Consider the following 16,120-nt stretch of genomic DNA (forward strand, 5'->3'; position numbering starts at 1 on the left):
TTTTAATTTTAATTTTTTTTTTTTTTTTAGAAAAGAGAAACATTTCGTACAAAGTTATCAGTTGGCTTCCATCTGAAGATCATAGAAAAGAATTTAAGAAACTTTTTGATTTCTTTGTGACAGAAGCTTTGCTTGGCAGGTAATTTCTTTTATTCTCTGAACAAAACACTTGCCACTTTAGTGATAGAAATGAATGGTTGCATGAATGGATACTTGCATGTATAGATGGATGAGTGAATGGATGGGGAGATCAATGATGGTGGCAGTGGATGGATGGAGTGGATGAGTTTTGCACCCCCAAACATTCAGTCTTTGTACTGTTGCTATTCCACTGCAAACATGTATGTATTTTCATATAGTGAGGGAATACATGTATGTATTTCCATATAGTGAGGATTCCTTCTGGATCTTCCAGGCAATATTTCACCTAGATATTTGTTTTCATACTCTACAACAAAGAAGGTGGTTTAGACAACTTAAATTTCTCATTGTTGTTAGGCAAGTGAGAACCACCATGTAATACTTGTTTATTCTCTCTTACCCTCACATAAATTCAAGAATAGAAAGATGCTTATGAATATATATATTTTTAAAGATTTTCTTTTGTATTTGACAGAGAGAGAGAGAGAGATTTCAAGTAGGCAGAGAGGCAGGCAGAGAGAGAGGGGGAAGCCAGGCTCCCAGCTGAGCAGAGAGCCTGATGTGGGGCTCGATCCCAGGACCCTGTGATCATGACCAGAGCTGAAGGCAGAGGCTTAACCCACTGAAATGCCCAGGCATCCTGAATATTGTTTTTTTAATACCTTCAACCACTGTCTTTTAAACTCATTTGAAAAACCAAGTATCTTGGTGATACAAAATGAGTGAATAACCTGAGAGTAGTGTTCATTACCTGGGAAATATAGAAAGTTGTCACTTATCATGTTATAGGGAAAAGACACAAATTCATTCCTGCTGGATTAATACAGTTGCCTCATCTCTATCTCCCTTCTTTCCATAGAAATTTTATTTGCTACAAGGTGATTCTAAAATCTGGCTTTTTCCATAAATCCTTTTTCCTTAGTCAGACTAGAAGACTAAATTCTCTCATCTATAAGAGATCTGATCTAAAGTTCTCATTTGAAACTTTGTCTATTTTATCTTGTGTTGCTACTCACATATTTAAAAATTATATGTGTTGTCTCTTCTACCTCACTTGATTATTTTAGAGACCAGTTTTATACACATGTTAGATATGGTATAATATGTGAAGCACAGCACTTTCCTGTATTTCTTCAATGGATTAACTTAATTTCCAATATGATTAATGCTCTCCTTTTAAAGAATTTGTACTTCATATCTTGAATTTTCAACGATATTAACCAATATTTCTTTATATAAAATCTTTTATAATGTAATAGAGAATAATTTCAGCTAATCATCTATTGTCACATGAAGGTGATTTTAAATCCCATGTATATCTGCATATTGCTAATAAGCTCTCACCTATGGTCCTTCTTTAAGTGGGATGGTAGGGTAGAATGTTGCACAGGTTACAGGTTTGCTGGGCCTTGGTTCTCTCAGTCCTTCATTCAATAGGAGGCCCATGGGTCTCCAAAGCACCTGGCCTGTAACCTCTCATCAAGAATATTCTCATCTATCATCCATATGCTGTATAAAAAAGGTCATACTCTTTGCAGACACTGATGGCAAAACATTGAGAGACTAATTTCTGGAATAGTGCCATAGAGAGGAGTCTTAATAGGTAGTGGTAAAATTTTAGCATGAACTTTTGTGAATACTCCAGCTGGCATGAAATGGAAGGATAATAGTTAGATTTGAATAGGCTTTTATTTTTGTTTGTTTAAAACTGTTAATCTCTTTAGGTAGGAAGAGATAAATCTCATGTTCAACTTAAGATTTAGATTCTAATACTACTGTCAGAAAGTTCCTTGTATGAGACAATCTGTCAAATTCAGGATATACCCAGTTTCAAATAAATGAATATTGATGCCATGAAGTTATTTCCATAGTTTGGTTAGGAAACAGGGTAGTCAGTCACTTGTAAGATGTCAGTATGAAACTTCAACAGAAGAAATGAAACAAATTAACTTCAACAGAACATCACAGAATGTATCAGCTAGACATGGGACTCTGAGATCTACAAGTGACAGAGAATGTTTTCGATGTAGAATGACCTTAAAAAGAACAAAGTAAATCAAAACAAAAAGACGAACTAGAAGGACCATGAATTAACTTTACTAGTGCATACATATGGATTGGCCAGAGAAAGGGGAGGGGAGGAAGTGAGAACATTTTAGGAAGCAGAAACACCCAGAGCAAGTGATGAGAACAGAGTATTCATTAGACACTGGTAAATTATGTGGGCTAATGCCAGATATGATCTTACTTACCTGGGATATGTTCTTTGAGCCAAAGATTCTCTTAAACTTTGTGAAATTATAGCTCCAATGAATATTTGCCATTAATTTTTTTACAGGGAAACACCTGACAAGTTTTTTAAGTTAATGGTACAACTGGGAATCCAATGCAGTGATTTGCTCAAGAGAGGTGATATCATGGATTCCCTGAAAAATGAGAACTTTGACCTGATATTCATTGAAGCATTTGACTTCTGTTCTTTCCTGGTTGCTGAGAAGCTTGGGAAGCCATTTGTGGCAATTCTTCCCACACAGCTTAACACTTTGGACCTTGGGCTACCAAGCCCTGTGTCTTATGTTCCAGTATTCCATTCCTTGCTAACTGACCACATGGACTTTCTGGGAAGACTGAAGAATTTGTTGAAGTTCTTTGGTGTTTCCATGAAGCAATGGCAAGTCCAGTCTATATTTGACAACACCATCAAGGAAAATTTCCCAGAAGGTCCAAGGCCAGTTCTGTCTCATCTTCTAAGGAAAGCAGAGCTGTGGTTTGTTAACTCTGACTTTGCCCTTGAGTTTGCTCGGCCTCTACTTCCCAATACTGTATATGTTGGAGGCTTAATGGTGAGACCTGTTAAACCAGTACCACAAGTAAGTGAAACCTTAGCTCTCAATATGGACTTCATGGAGAGCTCTTTAATGCAGAACTGGTGTCTCCCCTGCCAGTAGGAACTGGGAGTGATGTAGTGTGAGAAAGACAACAATGAGAATATATATTTTAATTTATTTTATACTATAAATACATATTTATTTTTATATTTTTCTAGTCTATTTTTTGTATTTGATTTCATTTCAAATTTGATTTTATTGTGGTAAAAACAATATGAGATCTACACCCTTATCAAATTTTTAACAGTACAAAATATAATTATTTACTGTAGGGATCATGTGTACCTCACATCTGTAAGATATTATTCATCTTGCTTACCTGAAACTCTTCCTCCATGGAATAACAACTACCCTTTTCCCTCACCCTCCTACCCTTAGAAACCAACTCCCACTTTTGATTCTAAAATGTGACTATATTTGATGCTTTCTATAAGTTAATTTATACAGTATTTGCTATTCTGGCTTATGCCACTTAGCATAATTTCCCTAAGATTCGTTTTCTCATATTGAAAAATTTCCTCCTTGAAGGGTAAGCAATAGGTAGTATTCCATTATATACATACAATATATACATATTGTATACATATACAACATATACATATTGTATATGTATATATACATATATATCTATATGTATATATATCACAGTTTCTTTACCCACTTATCTTTTGAATGTTTATGTATATATATCACAGTTTCTTTACCCACTTATCTTTTGAATGTACATTGTTTCTTACCACATCTAGGCTATTGTGAATAATGCATCAATAAACATGGGAATACAGATATCTCTTTGAGATCTTTATTTTCATTCTCTTGAGTATAGAAAGAGAATCAGATTGCTCCATCATATGGTGGTTCTATTTTTAATTTTGCGGGGAATTTCCATACTGTTTTCCATAGTGCCTTCACCATTTTTCATTCCTAACAACAGTATATGATAGTTGTTTTTTCTCCATATCATTAACACGCCTTCTGTTTTTTAGTAATAACCATACCAATAGGTGTGAATTCATATCACACTGTGGTATTGATTTGTATTTCCCTGATGACTAGTGTTGCTGAGCATTTTTTCATATATGTGTTTGCCATTTGCATGTTGTCTTTGGATGCATGTCTATTTCAGTCCTTAGCCTACTTTTTAATGGGGTTATAAGATTTTTTAATTTTTTTGTTATGGAGTTGTAGACTTTTCCTATACATTTTAGAGATTAATTTCTTATCAGGGATAGTTTGTAGTATTTTCTATTCTGTACGTTGTCTGTTACCTTCTTGATTTTTTCTTTTACCGTGCAGAAGCTTTTTAGTTTAGTTTAATGTAGTCCTAGTTGGTTTTATGGTTGTTGTTTGTTTTGGTGTTTGTTCATTTTGAATTTGATATTTCATTTTCTTTTGCATTGTGCTATATCACTGAAATCATTGTTAAGACCAATGCCATGAAAGTTTTCCCCTATGTTTTCTTCTAAGAGCTTTGTAGTTTCTTACATTTAAATATTTAAATCTTTAATCCATTTTGAGTTAAGTTTTTTGTATGGTGTAAGGTGAGGGTCGATTTTATTCTTGTTCATGTGAATATCCAATGCTGGGGGTAGGGATTCTGATCAGATGGTGTTTTCAAAGCTATTTGCTGTATTCAGTGAGACCGGTTATACATTTGCCTGGGGTAGAGTTCATCTTCAATTCTTTAAATATATATATATTTAATATTTCTTTTAGGGAGTGAGAGCATGGAGCTTCTTATTCTGATGTCATGCTCTACTCTTTTCAATTTTAAGTAATAGATTTATATTAATCTTATAATTATCAAAAGACAACAAAGCTGATTTTAAATGGTCTCTTGGCTGGCAGATCTTTGGTGTAGTGTTGGATGGAGTCAAAATAGAGCCAGATATGACAATAGAGTAAAGGCTGTGAGCTGGGGACAACCAAACAATGCAGACGAAGAAGAAACGAATTTTTTGAAGAATCGACAAAAGTGTATTAACACTCATTTTTAGAGGATTAAATCAGAACTTCTTAAGAATCATCTAGAGGTAGTTATATACTAATTAATACCACAGAAAACAGACTATGTCATAACTTTGCAAGAGATAAGGATATTTTATAAAATAACAAAATCAGTCAATGTAATACAACATGTCATTAGAATGAAGGGAAGAAAAAAAATCATGTCAAGAGGTGCAGAAAAGATTTTTTTTTCCTTTTTTAAAACTTTTTAAAATTTATTTTTTATTTATTGTCAGCATAAGAGTATTCATTATTTTTGCACCACACCCAGTGCTCCATGCAATCTGTGCCGTCTATAATACCCACCACCTGATACCCCAACTTCCCACCCCCCGTGACTTCAAACCCCTCAGATTGTTTCTCAGAGTCCATAGTCTCTCATGGTTCACCTCCCCTTCCAATTTCCCCTAACTCCCTTCTCCTCTCTAACTCCCCATGTCCTCCATGCTATTTGTTATGCTCCACAAATAAGTGAAACCATCTGATAATTGACTCTCTCTGCTTGACTTATTTCACTCAGCATAACCTCTTCCAGTCCCGTCCATGTTGCTAAAAAAGTTGGGTATTCGTCCTTTCTTTTTTTTTTTTTTTTTAATTTTTTATTTATTTTTTTTTTTAAAGATTTTATTTTTATTTATTTGTCAGAGAGAGAGAGGGGCAGAGAGCAAGCACAGGCAGACAGAATGGCAGGCAGAGGCAGAGGGAGAAGCAGGCTCCCCGCCGAGCAAGGAGCCCGATGTGGGACTCGATCCCAGGACGCTGGGATCATGACCTGAGCCGAAGGCAGCTGCTTAACCAACTGAGCCACCCAGGCGTCCCATGGGTATTCGTCCTTTCTGATGGAGGCGTAATACTCCATAGTGTATATGGACCACATCTTCCTTATCCATTCGTCTGTTGAAGGGCATCTTGGTTCTTTCCACAGTTTGGCGACCGTGGCCATTGCTGCTATAAACATTGGGGTACAGATGGCCCTTCTTTTCATGACATCTGTATCTTTGTGGTAAATACCCAGGAGTGCAATTGCAGGGTCATAGGGAAGCTCTATTTTTAATTTCTTGAGGAATATCCACACTGTTCTCCAAAGAGGCTGCACCAACTTGCATTCTGACCAACAGTGTAAGAGGGTTTCCCTTTCTCCACATCCCCTTCAACACATGTTGTTTCCTGTCTTGCTAATTTTGGCCATTCTAACTGGTGTAAGGTGGTATCTCAATGTGGTTTTAATTTGAATCTCCCTGAGGGCTAGTGATGATGAACATTTTTTCATGTGTCTGATACAAAACTAACTCCTTTTCATGATAAAAATACTCACAGAGCTAGGGGTAGAAAGGTACTTCTTGAACATAATAAAGAGTTATGGTACACTCTCTGCATAACATTCATTATGATAGACTGCAATTGTGCTGCCTAAGATCAGTGGTCTGAGATGCCCTCCCATCACTGCTATTCAAATATGCCCTTGACAGAGCAAGTAGACAAGAAAAGGACAAGAAAGTCACCCAAATTGGACAATGTAGAAATAGTTTGATTTTCATATGATGTAATTCTCTATAGAGAAAATCCTAAAGAATTCATATCCCAGAAAGAAACTACTAGATGTAATAAATGAGTTCAGCAAAGTTGCATGGGAAAATATCAATGTGCAATTATGTTCCATATGGCAGCTATGAGCAATCTGTAAATGAAATTAAGTAAACTATTCTATTTCCACAGGATCCAATTAAACTGAGGATTTGAAAGACATGTACACAGGACACTACAAAATAGCTGAAAGAAATTCTGGGAGACCTAAATAAATAGAAAGATATCTCCAGACCATAGATTGTGATACTTAATCTTATTAAGAGTATACTACTACTCAAAGTGATCTACAGATTTGATCTAATCCTTATCAATGGCTCAATTGATCTAATCCTTATCAATTATAGAAATGAAAAAGCCAATTTTCAAATTCATATGGTAATGTTACGAGACCTTGAATTGCCAAAAGAACATGAAGAAGAACAGTTCAATGACTCATACATCTGTGACCAATTCATATTTGACAAGGGTGCCAAAACCATCCAAACAAGGAAAGAATAGTTTCTTTAGCAAATAATGTTGATTCTGCTAGATTTTTACATGAAAGAGAATGTATTTCAGGCTTCCTTACACTACATACTGAAATTAACTCAAAATGGATCAATGGCCTAAATAAAGAACTAAGAACCATAAAAATCTCAGAAGAAAGGAAAGGCATAAATCTGCATGGACTTGTAATTGGTAATGAATTCGTAGATGTGACGTGGGAAGCATGAGTAACAAAATGAAAAGTAGATAAATAGGACTTCATCAGGATTAAAACCTGCTCTGTATCAAAGGGCATTATGTAGAAAATGAAAGGACAACCTATCAGGTACAAGATAAGCATGTCCTCTTACTAGGCCCTCTTTGCCTCATACTGGAGGTCCTAGGTAAATAATAGCAAAGGGAATAATAGGCATATAGGTTAGGAAGGGATCAATAAAACTGCTTTTGTTCACAGATGACATGATGGTCCAATACAAAAATCTGAAAAAGAAAAAACAAATAAAAATTCCTGTAACTTTAGTAAGCAATTAGTGCAATGTCACAAGATACAAGTTTAATGTATAAAACCAGTCTTATATATAAACAATTCACAGAAGAATGTGAAATTAAAAACACTATGCCATTTATGTTAGCATCACCAAAATTGGGAATAAACCTAAAAAATATGTACAAGATCCATATATGGAAAACTACAAAGGTCTAATGAAGGAAATCAAAGATCTAAATAAGTGGAGAGAATATGTTCATAGATAGGAAGAGTCAATATTGTCAAGTATTTAGTTCTCTCTAAATTGATCAATACATTCAATGCAATCACAATAAAAATCTCACCAATTTATTTTGTAGATAATTATGCAATGATACTAAAATTAGCCTGGAGAACCAAAATTCTAAAGAGTCAACCCAATATTGAAGATGAACCCAATATTGAACTTCAACCCAATTGAAGCCAACCCAATATTGAAGAAAGTTGGAGGGCTGACATTACCAACTTGATTACTTATTATAAAGCTACAATAATCAAGATGGAATGATATTGGCAGAAGATTAGGAAAAGAGTCAACATAACACAATAGAGAACCCCAAAATAGACCCACCTAAATTTAGTAAACTGATGATTCACAAAGAAGTAAGGATAATTGTATAGTGAAAACACAGACTTTCAAAAAATTGCGCAGGAAAAATGGATATCTGCGTGCACACACACACACACACACACACACACAATTAGGCCAAGATCATAGACACTTAAAGAAAATTAACTCCAATAGACCACAGACCTAAATATAAATGGCAAATGGTAATGTATAAATCTTTTAGAATGTGATATCAGAGAAAATCTAGATGAAATGGAGTGTGGTGAAAACTTTTAAATTGCAAAACCTAAGTTGTATTCTATAAAGAAAAAGAAGTTGATCAGTGTGTGAAGCTGAAATTGAAATTTCTGTTCGGGATAGGCACTGTCAAGAGAATGAAAAGAGGAGCCACAAGAACAAGAACAAGAGAAAGTATTTGGAAGAGACCTATCTGTCATTTTTCCCCCTGCTTTAGTAGTTTATTAATAAGATTATAGTTACTGATTTCTGAATAGTTAACCACCTTTGCATCCCCAGATAAATCCTATTTGGTCACAATATATTCTCATTTTTAAAAATTTTAAAAATTTTATTTAACACAATAAAATTCATTAGTTTTAAAAAATTTTTTAAAATTTATTTTCAGCATAACAGTATTCATTATTTTTGCACTACACCCAGTTTTTGATGTAGTGTTCCATGATTCATTGTTTGCATATAATACCCAGTGCTCATTGCAATACATTTCCTCCTCAATTTTTAAAACAGTTATTAAAATACACAAATAAGCACTTTATACACACAAATATACACAGTATACAAGAATGCTAGAACTTAACAGTAAAAAAAAACAATAATTTTTTAAATCCAGAAATAATGGAGGTTTTATTTTCCCTTTTTTATCCATAATTGACAAGAATGTTATTTTCTTATCATTAAACATTTAACAGATTAATAGTGTTTTATGCTAACCTCTGGCACATTATTTATTTATTTATTATTATTATTTTTAAATTTTTTGACAAACATATAATGTACCTCATCTACTTCTTCTTCCAGAAAAAGACACATCCTACCATATAAACACGTTCAGTAATCACAGATGAATGTGAAGACAGCTGTAGGTGTCCAGTCACTACCACAATAGTCCAAGTTGTCCTTGAGGAACTCAGAGCATACTGTAGCACCAACACCTAGATCTAGGACTTACATGTATAACAATGTTTTATAGAAGAGCAAAGTTGGGGTGGTGGGAATCTCTTCCTTCATTGAAAACATGGCCCCAGTACCTCATCCCTCATTCTAGGTGTTGCAGATATGGTCATTTCAGAGTGTTCCAATGCCAGACCAGAGGTGCTAGTGCCTGGGAGAGTGCCAGCTCCTGTCCTGGCCCAGTAAAAGGCAGCATATCTTCTGGAGGCTGAGGTAGATGCTGGGGAAATGTTTCTACTATTGGCTCTTTTGTATTCTTATTAGCCATCTGTCTGTCTTCTGTGTTGAGGGGATAGCCCATTTTTAAATTATCGGTCTTCTCAAATTGAGGGCTGCTGGAAGGAAGGAGAAATGACTTCAATACCACCAGACACAATGGATGACCAGAGTGCAGAGGGCACTGAGCTGTTCAGAGGCTTCAAGACAGTGAGGTCTAGGCACAGATAGGAGGTTTGTATTCAGCAAAAAGCCAACTTTCATTTCATGGCTGTCTAGGCTTTGATGAACAACTTTGTTCACCTCCTTTCTTTTCTTCCTTCTCTCTAGGAATTTGAGAATTTCATTGCCAAATTTGGAGACTCTGGTTTTGTCCTTGTGGCCCTGGGCTCTATTGTGAGTATATATCAGTCCCAGGAAGTTCTCAGGGAGATGAACAGTGCCTTTGCTCATCTGTCTCAAGGGGTGATATGGAAGTGTAATTCTTCTCATTGGTCCAAAGATGTCAAATTGTCTGCAAATGTGAAAATCATGGACTGGCTTCCTCAGAATGACCTCTTAGGTAAGAACTCTTCAGTTCTACTCCTCTCTTTCCATTTATTTATCTTTAAGTTTCCACTGCGGAACCCCACCAACATGAGGAAGGGCATCTAGTATCTAAAGATAATCTTTAGAGGACAGGAATGGAGCAGTCAGCTGGAGTTCTTGGGAAATCAGGCTCTGCTTCCCAAATGGCTAAACCTGCCATGTTTTCTTTCTTTCTATTCTAGTCCTGATACCTGTGGCCAGAAATGATATAATCATCAGGTTATTTTGACCCTACACTACTTGTCAAAGGCCAAGGTAGCCCAGACACAAATGAAGACAGTTTGTGAACTCTGAGAACATATATTGGGGTTCTTGTTGCCACTGTGGTTCCTAGCCTCTTGAGTATCTGTTAGGCTGTGTGCCACTACAGACACACACTCCCACACATTTTAGTATATTCTCCTACCCTGCAAAAGATGTCCTCATGCTCTCACAAAATTGATATTTATCATTTGTAAAGAGTGTGCCAAAATATTTATATGTAAAGCTGAGTAAACTGTCAGCTGGTTATTTGTTCCATCGGTTCTTTGGTAACAGAACTCCCTATACCCCAATACATTTTCTTTGTCCTTTGTGTCACTTTTTGGAGCCCATCAGTACCACAACCACTTCCTACAGCAGAGGCTCATCCCCCAATTATGGCTCACAAATATATTGGAACTTAAAATAGAGGGTTCTGCACATTTATTCAGAAGGCTTGTTGTAGGTAAAAAGGATTCTGATTTTCAAAAAAATACAGATAGATTCTGATGCACATCTCTATTGAGAGGCAGTGTTTGAGATGAACTCTTCATTATCAACACTTGTTTTAGTTTTCTCTAAATATGAGTGGACTGAGCACACAGAAACTAGAAATACTAAGTTGGGTGGTCTATCATAGCTTACTTTATAGGATTTCTTATGAACTCGAGGAGAAAACACATATAGTACAAGTTTGATGAGTGCCACGTGAGATGTGATGTCAATAAAAGTGTTAACATTTCAGATAAGGGGGAAGTGAAAAGGAAGTGAAGGGGAGAGCACAAGACCGGGAGAGCACAAGACAGAGATAGTCAGAGATAGAAAACCAGAGAAGATACAGACAGAGTGACACTAGGAGAGACTAAGAAAGGACAGAGATAATAGAAGGAAGGTGAGAGACAGTGTGGAGAGAGAATGATGGATGCATGAATGTATGGATTAATGGGTCAATGGGAAGAAGAATATGTCTTTCTTAGCACTGTTCTCTGAACTTTTCCTGGGTTTTGCCTCTTAAATATATTGGTTTAGAAGAATCTCTGTACAGAGACAAGTTCAGAATTTTATATCTTGGAATGTGTGTGCTAAGTGTGTCCTAAGCTAAATCAATAAATACAAGTTTACAACATGCTTTAAGATCCCTTTGTAGTTTTTCTGTCCTTGGAAATTTGTCTGGTATTCTGAAAATTTTCATCCTGAAATATTTCCTGATTTGCAACAGCTCACCCACGCATTCGTCTCTTTGTCACCCATGGTGGATTGAATAGCATAATGGAGGCCATCCAACATGGTGTACCCATGGTAGGGATTCCTGTCCTTGGAGAACAGGCTGAAAACCCGATCCGAGTAGAAGCCAAAAAGTTTGGTGTCTCTATCCAACTTAAACAGATCAGGGCAGAGACATTGGCTCTGAAGATGAAGGAAGTCATTGAAGACAAGAGGTATGGAGCTCTCTGGCCTTATGGTCACTTTGGATGAAACAAACTGTCAAACACATAGGGCACTATATGGTTCTTTTTTTTGTAATGAAAGATAAAACTTCAAGATGTGGAATATTAGGTGTGTAGTGCTGATACCTGACATGTCTGAGAACAAGGCAATGCAGGTTAGATGTTGAGAACAACTTCTTCCCTAACTGTTGTGACCATCTTGAATTATTTACACAGGATCTCTGAGAGTTCTTCTATTTTGGGAGTGCTTATAGTAGAATTACACTGAGGCAGGAAGTTGCCTTCTTGTCCCCAAAATGCCACACTGTTTCTGGATTCAGGCCTTTGTCAGTGCTGCTCCCTAGAACATGCTTCCCTTCTCTTCCCAGGGCTAACTCATCTGACAGCCAAACTCATCTTCAATGTCTTCTCCTCAGAGAGGCAGGCAGTCTTTGTCTGACTGTCCTAAATACACCAGTTTCCCACCACTTTTAATCATAATTCACTTTTCTGTCTTAACCCTTCACAGGATCAGTCGCTACCCCCATTTCTTTCTGCTTTAATTCACTGTGTGTCCCTCACATTAGAAAGTAGAAAGTAGCTCCCCTGGATGGTCAAGTGTGTCTCTTTTTTCTCCTGTGTTCCCAGGGCCTAGCACAGGGCTTTCCAGAAAGTAAGGTGGGGTGTATTTCTACTAAGTGAGTCAGTAAAAGGTTCCATGTTCTCTTATGTAAATTGCCATCCAGCATAAAGATGTGGTAACCATGATAAACTGAATATCTTATTAGGGTCTCAAGGTCATTTACCCTGATTTGGGTTTATGTTATATCACATATATTCATAAATACTTTTTCCTTTAGCCTACCAAAAGCTCCCTGGATAGAGACTCATCCTTAAATTTAGTCACTTTTTTAATAATTTGGCACTTTTCGCACTAGGCATGGATCTTTGCATGGATAGACCAGTTAGAACTTTTCCATGAGACCCAGCTAGACTGTGATAAGGCCAGGTCAATATCTTTTCCTTGAAACTGAGTCTTTTGTGCATATGCATGAAAGTGTGTGTGTGTGTGTGTGTGTGTGTGTGTGAGAGAGAGAGAGAGAGAGATACAAGGTCTCTAAGACTTCTGAGACCACATGAGTAACGCCCAACCTCTGTCTCTGCTAACAGGTACAAGTCAGCGGCTGTGGCCGCCAGTATCATCAGGCGCTCCCACCCCCTGACCCCTGCCCAGAGGTTGGTGGACTGGATCGACCACATCCTCCAGACACGGGGTGCAGCCCACCTCAAGCCCCACGGCCTGTGGCAGCCATGGCATGAGCAGTACATGCTGGATGTCTTCTTGTTCCTGCTGGTGGTCACCCTGGGCACACTGTAGCTCTGTGGGAAGCTGGTGGGCATGGTAGCCAGGTGGTTGTGTGGAGCCAGGAAGCTGAAGAAGGCCTGATGGAGGTGCTGTCTTGGTGGAGGTTTGGGGAACCACTTATTGTAGAAGGCTTTCCCTAGCACAGGGCAACCCTGGTGTCTTCCCTACATTGGCACTTGAGGGTGGCACAAAATTTCTTTTCACTATTTTCTGCCTGTGTTTAAGAATTCTTGTGAAGCACTCTTGGGATTCTTCTTCTGAATTGTGGTAAAATATATATTTTATAAAATTTATCATTTTATTTATTTTTTTAAATTTAATTTTATTTTTTAGTGTTCCAAGATTCATTGTTTATGCACCACACCCAGTGCTCCATGCAATACATGTCCTCCTTAATACCCACCACCAGGCTCACCTAACTCTCTACTCTACTCCCCTCCAAAATCCTCAGTTTGTTTCTCAGAGTCCACAGTGTCTCATGTTTTGTCTCCCTCTCCGATTTCCCCCAATTCACTTTTCCTTCCCTTCTCCTAATGTCCTCCATGTTATTCTTTTTATTCCATAAGTAAGTGAAACCATATGATAATAGACTCTCTCTGCTTGACTTATTTCACTCAGCATAATCTCCTCCAGTCCCATCCATGTTGATACAAAAGTTGGGTATTCATCCTTCCTGTTGGAGGCATAATACTCCATTGTATATATGAACCATATCTTCTTTATCCATTTGTCTGTTAAAGGGCATCTTGGCTCTTTCCACAGTTTGGCGAGCTGTGGCCATTGCTGCTATGAACATTGGGGTACAGATGGCCCTTCTTTTCACTACATCTGTATTTTCACAGTAAATACCCAGTAATGCAATTGCAGGGTCATAGGGTAGCTCTATTATTAATTTCTTAAGGAATCTCCACACTCTTTTCCAAAGTGGCTGCACCAACTTGCATTCCCACCAACAGTGTAAGAGGGTTCCCCTTCCTCCACATCCTCTCCAACACTTGCTGTTTACTGTTTTGATCATTTTGGCCATTCTAACTGGTGTAAGGTGGTATCTCAATGTGGTTTTGATTTGAATCTCCCTGATGGCTATTCATCTCCCTGATGAATATTTTTTTATGTGTTTTTTTTTTTGTATGTCTTCTTTGTATTTGTATGTCTTTTGTATGTATTTTTTGTATGCCTTCTTTGGAGAAGTATCTATTCATGTCTTCTGCCCATTTTTTGACATGATTACCTGTTTTGTGTGTGTGTTGAGTTTGAGGAGTTCTTTATAGATCTTGGGCATCAGCCCTTTGTCTTTAGTGTCATTTCTGAATATCTTCTCCCATTCTGTGGGTTGCCTCTTTGTTTGTTGACTGTTTCCTTTGCTGCATAGAAGCTTTATTACAAGGCTATGATCACCAAGACAGCATGATACTGGCACAAAAACAGACACATAAACCAGTGGAACAGAGTAGAGAGTCTAGAAATGGACCTGCAACTCTATGGTTAAATATCTCCGACAAAGCAGGAAAAAATATCTGGTGGAAAAAAGATAGTCTCTTCAATAAATGGTTCTGGGAAAATTGGATATCTATGTATAAAATAAAACTTGACTACTCTCTTATACTATACACAAAGATAAACTCAAAATGGATAAAAAACCTCAATGTGAAGCAGGAATATATCAAAATCCTAGAGAAGAACATAGGCAATCAGCTCTTCAACATCAGCCACAGCAACTTCTTTCAAGACATGTCTTCAAAGGCAAAGGAAACAAAAGTGAAAATGAACTTTTGGTACTTCTTCAAGATAAAATTAACCATTTTAAACTTTTAGTGTGTATGTGTGTTTATAATTCAATTCTCAAATTTTTATGAAATCTCTGAAATTTATCTCTGGTAACAGTTCCTTCAGAGGCAGACTTGAAGCTTTCTCTGTCTTGTCATGAGAATTCATAGCCATGGTTTTTCCCCCTCATAATCAACAAAATGACTGACAGATAGCTTCCAGCTGATGAACCCTATTCCTACTCCCACCATGTCATCCTCTCAAACACTGTAATTCAGTAAGGCCAACTTTGTGTCTGCTTCTTTTTGAGTTCCACTTCCATCCAGGGATTCTGATCAAAGGCAGCCAGTGAGCCAGGCTGATGCCTCCAGTCTCATTTCATCAAAACTTTCTCCATGGAGCAGTCTGTCAGCAAGGCCTTGATGGTATGGACATCTGATCTCATCATTCCCTGGTTCAGATCCTTTGTTGGCTCCCATGGCATGGAATACAAGCCTTCTGTGATTTATTTCTAGCTACTACTCCAAGTGTATCTTGAAAAATCTGAAATAGATCCACACAGACATGCTCACTTGATTTATGAATAAGGTGCAAAGACCAGTCAATGGGAAAAGAAAAAATCTCTTTGGCAAGTTGGAAGAGTCTTTGATTTTTTTTAGTTACCTACATCAAAGGGCACTGACTATTACTGTGTACCCTATACATAAACATTAACCCAGAGTGTATCATTTATCTAAATGTTGCTATGAACATTCTAAAGGAAAGTCAGCATAGTCTTTTTTTTTTTTTTAAATTTTAAGATTTTATTTATTTGACAGAGAGAGAGAGGCAGGCAGAGGGAAGGGGAGAAGCAGACTCCCTGCCGAGCAGGGATTCCGCATGTGGGACTCGATCTCAGGACCCCGAGATCATGACCCGAGCCGAAGGCAGACGCCCAACCGACTGAGCCACCCAGGCAGCCCCTTTTTTTTTTTTTTTAAAGATTTTATTTATTTACTTTACAGACAGAGATTACAAGTAGGCAGAGAGGCAGGCGGGGGGTGGGGGTGGGGGAAGCAGTCTTCCCACTGAGCAGAGAGCCCGATGCAGGGCTCAATCCCAGGATCTGAGATCATGACC

The 16,120-nt window shown here is 37.4% G+C and overlaps 1 protein-coding gene across 1 annotated transcript in view; it reads left to right on the forward strand.

Moving 5' to 3' along the window:
• The window catches only part of LOC309861382 (UDP-glucuronosyltransferase 3A2-like), a gene marked incomplete at its 3' end in the record, with an annotated part of 32,435 nt that extends 19,189 nt beyond the window's left edge, over positions 1-13,246 (forward strand). Inside the window, exons 4-8 of the mRNA XM_082724215.1 lie at positions 31-139; positions 2,480-3,011; positions 9,944-10,175; positions 11,661-11,880; positions 13,039-13,246. Coding sequence (XP_082580341.1) covers positions 31-139; positions 2,480-3,011; positions 9,944-10,175; positions 11,661-11,880; positions 13,039-13,246 — 1,301 coding nt within the window. The remainder of the gene's footprint in view (positions 1-30; positions 140-2,479; positions 3,012-9,943; positions 10,176-11,660; positions 11,881-13,038) is intronic.
• Between the last annotated feature and the right edge of the window lie 2,874 nt (positions 13,247-16,120).

The sequence above is a fragment of the Mustela nivalis genome (assembly GCF_964662115.1).
Source record: "Mustela nivalis genome assembly, chromosome: 3".
NCBI classification, from domain to species: domain Eukaryota; kingdom Metazoa; phylum Chordata; class Mammalia; order Carnivora; family Mustelidae; genus Mustela; species Mustela nivalis.